Here is a 9,786-nt window from a genome sequence, read left to right on the forward strand (position 1 = left end):
TGTTTGTATCGCACATAATATCACACAAGTAAATACGCTGCAAGACTGCTAGTATCACACATGATATCCCACACAAGTAAACACGCTGCAGGACTGCTCGTATCGCACGTGATATCACATACAAGTAAACACGCTGCAGGACTGCTCACATGGCACATGATATCACACACAAGTAACACGCTGAAGGACTGCTCGTATCGCACGTAATATCACACACAAGTAAACACGCTGCAGGACTGCTCGTATCGCACATGATATCACACACAAGTCAACACGCTGCAGAACTGCTTGTATCGCATGTGATGTCACACACAAGTAAACACGCTGCAGGACTGCTTGTATCGCACATCATATCACAAGTAAACACGGTGCAGGACTGCTCGTATTGCACATGGTATCACACACAGGTAAACACGCTGCAGGACTGCTTGTATCGCACATTATATCACACAAGTAAACACGGTGCAGGACTGCTCGTATTGCACATGGTATCACACACAGGTAAACGCACTGCAGGACTGTTTGTATCGCACATAATATCACACAAGTAAATACGCTGCAAGACTGCTAGTATCACACATGATATCCCACACAAGTAAACACGCTGCAGGACTGCTCGTATCGCGCGTAATATCACACACAAGTAAACACGCTGCAGGACTGCTCGTATCGCACATGATATCACACACAAGTCAACACGCTGCAGAACGGCTTGTATCGCATGTGATGTCACACAAAAGTAAACACGCTGCAGGACTGCTTGTATCGCACTTGATATCACACAAGTAAACACGCTGCAGGACTGCTTGTATCGCACATTATATCACAAGTAAACACGGTGCAGGACTGCTCGTATTGCACATGGTATCACACACAGGTAAACACACTGCGGGACTGCATGTATCGCACATTGTATGACGCGACCCCAAAAGGGAATAAGCGGTAGAAAATGGATGGATGGAAGTAAACACGCTGCAAGACTGCTTGTATCGCACATGATATCACACACAAGTAAACACACTGCAGTACTGCTTGTATCGCACATGATATCACATACAAGTAAACACGCTGCAGGACTGCTGGTGTTGCACATGATATCACACACAAGTAAATACACTGCAGGACTGCTTGTATTGCACATGATATCACACACAAGTAAACACGCTGAAAGACACATTTTAGATGCAAGGTTTTTATACACTGAATTTTGTTGCACTGAATTTTTACTCGCTAAATTTTAGAACCGTGTTTTAACAAAGTGAATTTTAAAACACACAAATGTTGCTCACACTATTTTATTCAATGCAATTGTCAGCATTATTTGATGTAAAAAATTAAGTTGACAAAATTTAAATGTAAAAAATTCCATCCATTTTCTACCGCTTGTCCCTTTCGGGGTCTCGGGGGGTGCTGGAGCCTATCTCAGCTGCATACGGGCGGAAGGCGGGGTACACCCTGGACAAGTCTCCACCTCATCGCCGGGCCAACACAGACAGACAAGTTATGTTAGATAAATTCAGTGTTGGCTTTCGTAATAAAGACACTAATAACCTCCATAGAAGTCTCTTTAGCGAGACAAAACAATGTAAGTATTTGTAAGATTTTAATCAATAGATGAAAATAAATGTAGTGATCAGAATGTAACACAATGTAAAAAAGTTAAAGTAGTGTTATTTCTTCCCCAAAATACTCAAAAGTATGTAGTATTTAATCTCGTCTGACAGGTACAAGTTGTCAGTGTTACTAACCACGTCTGATTGTCACCCACATTTAAATGTGCGTTAAGAACAAAGGAGAAAGAAAAACATGTTTTTAGATAAATAAAATGTGCATGAGCACCCCCTACAGGACAAGAGTAAGACCTCATGGAACATGACTTCTCTAACTGTTCAGTTTATTTTGAACATGCATATGATACGATGTAATGTGATTACAAATGAATAAAGGTACAAAAATGTTAATTTCTCATTCACTAAAACCTCTAAATAGTCTACCGCCCTCTACTAAGTCTTGTCTAGGGTGTATATAAACCTCCACTAAGTGCTGGTAATTGTCTTTTTTTATTTTTCTAGATTTAAACAGAACATTTCCAGACAACGTACAGTTTCAGAAGACGTCCAAGACGTGTCTGCAGAAAGCTTTGTACAACGTGCTGCGGGCTTATGGTCAGCACAATCCAACTGTGGGTTACTGTCAGGTATTGCCTACTTCCTTTATAATCTACACCTTGCAATAGTTCCCACTAAATACTTGTGTGTGTGTGTATGTGTATATATATATATATATATATATATATATATATATATATACACACACACACACACACACACACATTAGGAAATAAAAAAAAAATTAGATTTTATCCGCGGGTCGGGTCGGGCGGTTGAAATAAAAAAAAATTAGATTTTAAATAGATTCAGGCGGGTGGCAGTTAAACCAATTCGGAAATATATATACATTGTTAAATGTTGTTACCCACATACGAAAAACGAGCAGGCACCTGCAGCATATGCCACAACAGAAGAAGAAAAAAAAAAGAGATGGCAACGCCGGCAGCAAACGTGGTACGCGACAAACTATAAAAGGGAATACTAAAGACCAGGGGAAAAAAAGGCCAGAAAAGTTCAGCGTGGACTCGTTTTTATGAGGTTGTAAATCAGGATGATAGTAATGCTGGCTACGTGATTTGCAAGAGCTGCGACGCTGTTTATGTCTACGACAGTCACAAAACCGGGACATCTAACATGCATCACATTTGTGCAAAACCCCGAACCTCCACAAACACCCTGAGCATGAGCAGTTTCGTCCGCCGTGATCCCAGAAGAGTGCCACAGGATGTTAAAACAAGATAGAACGCAGCTGCCTGCAGCAGTTTGAGTGGCGCGAGTGCGCTTGGAGGTGCGCTCAGCGCGGCTCCCAGATGATTGCGCACTGGTGTGCGTCTGGGCCGTGACAGCGTGGCACGCATTGAATGTCTCTGCTGCATTGGATCAGTCTCCTTTCTTTAACAGACAAAAGCTTTATAACCTCACTAATGCCTTGCATCGTCTATATTAGATATATAACAACGGGCGGGTGGCGGATGGCGGGCGGGTGCGGTTTTGATTAAATGTTACTTCGGGTGGATGGCGGATGGTTGACAACTTTTGTGATGCGGTTGCGGATGAAATAATTGCCTATCCACGCATCTCTAATACACATACAAGTATTATATATAATATATATATATATATATATATACTTTGTATATGTATATATATATATATGTATGTATATATATATATATGTGTATATATATATATATATATATATATATATATATATATATATATATGAATATATATATATGTATGTATATGAATATATATATATGAATATATATAGATTCGTAAATATTCATGTATATATAGATTCGTAAATATTCATGTATATATATATATATATATATATATTCATATATACGTATATATATTATATATATACTGTATATATTCATAAATATTCATAAATATCCATATATATATATATATTCATATATCTATACATATTCATATATATATTCATATATATATATTCATATATATATATATATATATATACATATTTATATATTATATATATACACTGTATATATTCATAAATATCCATATATATATATATATTCATATTATACATATTCATATATATATATATATACATATTTATATAATATACATACATACTGTATATACACAACATTTTTTGTTATTGTTTACAAAGCAAAATCCAAATGATATAAATGGCAGTCAATAATAGTTTTACTTTGAATTATTGTGTACTATACGCTTTATTTTGTTAAAAATATTGAAAGAAGCATTAAATACCCCACATTTAATAAACCATCTGAGTAAAAAAAATACTGGCAAATTCTACATGTAATAATAAGAGTTTAATAAGAGTGTGGTGTTTTTCAGTGCTATAATCGATTATAACATTTTTTGTCCTCGTTTTGTTTCCAGGGCATGAATTTTATTGCTGGCTTTCTGCTGATCATAACAAAAGATGAAGAAAAGTCTTTTTGGCTGATGGATGCACTCCTTGGAAGAATATTACCAGGTGTGTATTCCTACTCTTCTTCTTGGATGTGTGTTTCCTGTTGTGAACATCAACTCTACACTCTGACTCTCAGGACCCAAATGGGACCCTATGTATTAAAGTTTTTTTTTTGTTTTACTTTCACTACTGTCTATTGGTAATAACTTTTGTTTTACTTTTGTGTTTTATGGCCTTTTTGACAAAAACCAACAACTGTTTTTTTATGGTAAATATAACAAGAAAAATGCAAAATAGGCAATACTTTTCAAAAACAATTCGCAGAGTGGAATATTTGAGGTTTTACTGTAATTACAATAAAACTAGGTCAATAATTCATGACAAGATTGATTTTGTTATAATTAGGGATGGGTACCAGTCACATTTGAACTCAACAGGACCAATTTTCTGTACTTTTGTGTGTGTTCTAGGGTATCTAGCGGTATCAAAATACATATACTCCGATACTTTGATACTTTTCTAAATAAAAGGGACCACAAAAAAGGGCATTATTGGCTTTATTTTTTTTTTTTTAATTACGTTTTGTGATTGTAATGAAGAACACTTTTGTCCTTAAATAAAATAGTGACCCCGAACCTTTAAAATAAAAAGGGAGCCGGTATTTTTCTGAAGCAGTATAGTACAATTTTTAATTAATTATTACCGGTACACGGTAAAACCTCAGCGGGACGTCACGTCTGGTTGCCGACTCAGTTGACTAAGTAATGTTCTCACTTTTAATGCCAACAAAGAAATACTAAAAAAAAACGCTCCGATGTTCGAAAAGTAAGGCTCCACTTTTCCAAAAGAAAATGTGCTGGCTTCATGCCAATATACATTGGCTTTGCTATTGACATGCTACTGATTAGCATTAGCAATTTTACATGGCAATTTCAACACCTCCAAATCTGTTGACGAAAACTACAACTAAGATGCACGTTACAAACACTTTACTTACAGTATTAACACTTTTTAAGGCGCAACAAAAACCACTACTGCCATCTAATGTCTTGGACTTGCAACTGTAATAAATGTCATACTTTGTAGACACAAACATGTGGTAATAAAACAAGATATAACTGGACAACAGTTATCATGGACAGCTAATTTTTAATGTTGCAATAAAAACTGATTATATTACAAAAATAAATATATATGAACATGGTCATGCCCAACCCAGGTACCGTACCATGGCACCGTTGGATATTACGTGAATCGGTGCCTTATAGGACCGGCGGTATTCGGCCAGTGCCAAAAAAATACAGCATTTGGTACCCATTCCTAGTTACGGTTGACAAAAATACTATATCAGGTTAGTAATTGACTTCACAAAAGTATTTCATATATATCTGAGATCTTTTTCATTGTGTTTCAGCAGTTTCACTCATTTACGCTTGTCAAAGCTCAGAGGATTATACTCATGATTAGGGGGCACAATTACACCAAAATAATATTTTTTAAATAATCAAGAATGAGATGAATGTAGTTTTCATATAAAAGCGTATTAATATACCAGGATTAGTCTGTTAAAAACTGTAGTTATAATGGGAGTCAATGGGGCCCAAAAAGGTCCTAGGAGTAAGAGTGTACACTTTATCTTGTTCTAACGATGTTATATGTGAAAGTTTATTTTGAAAATACACTTTATTTATGTTTATATCTTGTTCTAACGATGTTGTAAGTGAAAGTTTATTTTGAAAATACACTTTGTTTATATCTTGTACTAACGATGTTGTAAGTGAAATTTTATTTTGAAAATACACTGTTTATATCTTGCTCTAACGATGTTGTAAGTGAAATTTTATTTTGAAAATACAACACAGAACAAGATATAAACAAAGTGTATTTTCAAAATAAAATTTCACTTACATCATTAGAAGATATAAGTGTATTTTCAAAATAAAATTGCACTTACAACATCGTTAGAACAAGATATAAACAAAGTATTTTAATTTAATTTTCTAAATAAAATTTCACTTACATCTTTAGACGATATAAACAAAGTGTAAGTGAAATTTTATTTTGAAAATACACTTTGTTTATATCTTGTTCTAACGATGTAAGTGGAATTTTATTTTGAAAATACACATTTTTTATATCTTGTTCTAATGATGTAAGTGAAATTTTTATTTTGAAAATACACTTTTACATCTTGTTCTAACGATGTAAGTGAAATTTTATTTTGAAAATACAACATCGTTGGAACAAGATAAAAACAAAGTGTATTTTCAAAATAAAATTGTCACAACATCGTTGGAACAAGATTGGTGTATTTTAATTTAATTTTCAAAATAAATTTTCCCTTACATCGTTAGAACAAGATATAAACGTGTTTTATTTTATTTTAATTTTCAAAATAAAATTTCACTTACAACATCGTTAGAACAAGATATAAACAAAGTGTAAGTGAAATTGTATTTAGAAAATACTTTGTTTATATCTTGTTCTAATGATGTTGTAAGTGAAATTTTATTTTGAAAATACACTTTTTTTATATCTTCTAATGATGTAAGTGAAATTTTTATTTTGAAAATACACTTTGTTTAATTCTTGTAAGTTAATTTTTATTTTGAAAATACACTTTTATATCTTGTTCTAACGATTAAGTGAAATTTTATTTTGAAAATACAACATCGTTGGAACAAGATAAAAACAAAGTGTATTTTCAAAATAAAATTGTCACAACATCGTTAGAACAAGATAGGTGTATTTTAATTTAATTTTCAAAATACATTTTCCCTTACATCGTTAGAACAAGATATAAACGTGTTTTATTTTATTTTAATTTTCAAAATAAAATTTCACTTACAACATCGTTAGAACCAGATATAAACAAAGTGTAAGTGAAATTGTATTTAGAAAATACTTTGTTTATATCTTGTTCTAATGATGTAAGTGAAATTTTATTTTGAAAATACAACACCGTTAGAACAAGATATAAACAAATGTATTTTCAAAATAAAATTTCACTTACCACATTAGAACAAGATGTAAGTGTATTTTCTAAATAAAATTGAACTTACATCGTTAGAACAAGATGTAAGTGAAATTTTATTTTGAAAATACACTGTTTATACCTTGTTCCAATGATGTTGTAAGTGAAATTTTATTTTGAAAATTACATATTTCTGACCACTATACTTCAAACTGAACAGTCGTATCAAGGATGACATGTAATGCCCATTTTGGGCCCTTGGGCTGCATGGGGGTCTAGAGTCAGTAAAGCCAGACTACTACAGTCCAGGCATGTCGGGGTTACAGACTACTACAGTCCAGGCATGTTGGGGTTACAGACTACTACAGTCCAGGCATGTCGGGGTTACAGACTACTACAGTCCAGACATGTCGGGGTTACAGACTACTACAGTCCAGAGATTGTTGGGGTTACAGACTACTACAGTCCAGGCATGTCGGGGTTACAGACTACTACAGTCCAGAGATTGTTGGGGTTACAGACTACTACAGTCCAGGCATGTCGGGGTTACAGACTACTACAGTCCAGGCATGTCGGGGTTACAGACTACTACAGTCCAGAGATTGTTGGGGTTACAGACTACTACAGTCCAGGCATGTCGGGGTTACAGACTACTACAGTCCAGGCATGTCGGGGTTACAGACTACTACAGTCCAGAGATTGTTGGGGTTACAGACTACTACAGTCCAGGCATGTCGGGGTTACAGACTACTACAGTCCAGAGATTGTTGGGGTTACAGACTACTACAGTCCAGGCATGTCGGGGTTACAGACTACTACAGTCCAGAGATTGTTGGGGTTACAGACTACTACAGTCCAGGCATGTCGGGGTTACAGACTACTACAGTCCAGGCATGTCGGGGTTACAGACTACTACAGTCCAGGCATGTTGGGGTTACAGACTACTACAGTCCAGGCATGTCGGGGTTACAGACTACTACAGTCCAGAGATTGTTGGGGTTACAGACTACTACAGTCCAGAGATTGTTGGGGTTACAGACTACTACAGTCCAGAGATTGTCGGGGTTACAGACTACTACAGTCCAGGCATGTTGGGGTTACAGACTACTACAGTCCAGGCATGTTGGGGTTACAGACTACTACAGTCCAGAGATTGTCGGGGTTACAGACTACTACAGTCCAGGCATGTTGGGGTTACAGACTACTACAGTCCAGAGATTGTTGGGGTTACAGACTACTACAGTCCAGAGATTGTTGGGGTTACAGACTACTACAGTCCAGAGATTGTCGGGGTTACAGACTACTACAGTCCAGGCATGTTGGGGTTACAGACTACTACAGTCCAGGCATGTTGGGGTTACAGACTACTACAGTCCAGGCATGTTGGGGTTACAGACTACTACAGTCCAGGCATGTTGGGGTTACAGACTACTACAGTCCAGGCATGTTGGGGTTACAGACTACTACAGTCCAGGCATGTTGGGGTTACAGACTACTACAGTCCAGGCATGTTGGGGTTACAGACTACTACAGTCCAGGCATGTTGGGGTTAAAGACGGACCAGGAGGTGTTGGGGGAGCTGGTGAAGTCCAAGTCCCCCAGAGTGTGGCAGACCATGACGGACCAGGGTGTGACGTGGACCCTGGTGACGTCTCGCTGGTTCATCTGTCTCTACGTGGACGTGCTGCCGGTGGAGGTGAGCTCCTCCCACTTCATGGACCTCCGTCCTTGGCATTCACCACCACTCCTTCCAGACAGTTCTACGGATCTGGGACTGCTTGTTTTACGAGGGCTCTAAAATCCTGTTCCGCGTGGCTCTGACTCTGATCCACCATCATGGAGCCGAGATCCAAGGAGCACAGTCCCTGCCTGATGTGTGTCACGCCTTCAAGCAGCTGACACACGGCCGCTTGGTGGAGGATTGTCACACCTTCATGCAGGTCAGTCATCCAACATCAACCATCCATCTTCTTATTATTATTATCAACCATCCATCTTATTATTATTAACCATCCATCTTCCTCTTATTATTATTAACCCTCACTTTCCTGTCCTAGAGAATCTTTGCTGAACCAGGAAGTCTTTCGCTCGCAACGGTGACCAAACTGCGAGCGACGTGTCAAGATGGTATCAGTGCTCAGGAAGACAACTGACTCTTTTTTTACATTCCTTCTAACATTCTCACTCTCAAATGTACTATCATGTACATGTACCATTATCATGTAAATATACAATTATCATGTAAATATACAATTCTATCATATTTCTATCTACCTGGTGAAAAGGAGCTCAACTGATTAATTGTTCCTCTTAATTAGCACTTTTTCTTCAGACATGAATTGTTTTGTACACTTAACATATTTGAGTCATCCAACATACATTTCTTGCACACAAACTGTAGAAGCTGACATTTCGACATGGAATATAAAATATTTTTGCAGATATTACGTGTGCACTTTGTTCAGCCTGGGCTGGTTGGTTGTGATATTGTCTCACACATTGCCTGAAAATTGTTTTTATATGTAATATTTTTATCATTAAATTGATTTATAATTCATATGTAAACATTTTCATTAAATTGAGTTTATGGTTGATTTATTTGTAATTTTATAAAATTAGGGTGCTTACATTCATCGTTAAAATGATTAATTTATAATTCACATGTAATATTTTAATTAAATTATCAATTATTTAATTTATGTAATTTTTATTCAATTATGGTTTTATAAATTTTTTGTATGTAGTTTATTGTGAAATTGATTGAATTTATAAATTATATC

General features: G+C 36.0%; 1 protein-coding gene across 3 annotated transcripts in view; it reads left to right on the plus strand.

The window, feature by feature from the left end:
* The window catches only part of grtp1a (growth hormone regulated TBC protein 1a), a 19,080-nt gene extending 9,630 nt beyond the window's left edge, over positions 1-9,450 (plus strand). For all 3 annotated transcript variants that reach the window (XM_061974722.2, XM_061974720.2, XM_061974721.2), the window contains 5 exons: positions 2,073-2,197; positions 3,999-4,095; positions 8,530-8,702; positions 8,761-8,946; positions 9,064-9,450. In XM_061974722.2, coding sequence (XP_061830706.2) covers positions 2,073-2,197; positions 3,999-4,095; positions 8,530-8,702; positions 8,761-8,946; positions 9,064-9,159 — 677 coding nt within the window. In that variant the 3' untranslated portion in view covers positions 9,160-9,450. The remainder of the gene's footprint in view (positions 1-2,072; positions 2,198-3,998; positions 4,096-8,529; positions 8,703-8,760; positions 8,947-9,063) is intronic.
* Positions 9,451-9,786: the final 336 nt, after the last annotated feature.

This window comes from Nerophis lumbriciformis, linkage group LG15, assembly GCF_033978685.3.
Source record: "Nerophis lumbriciformis linkage group LG15, RoL_Nlum_v2.1, whole genome shotgun sequence".
Lineage (NCBI taxonomy): Eukaryota > Metazoa > Chordata > Actinopteri > Syngnathiformes > Syngnathidae > Nerophis > Nerophis lumbriciformis.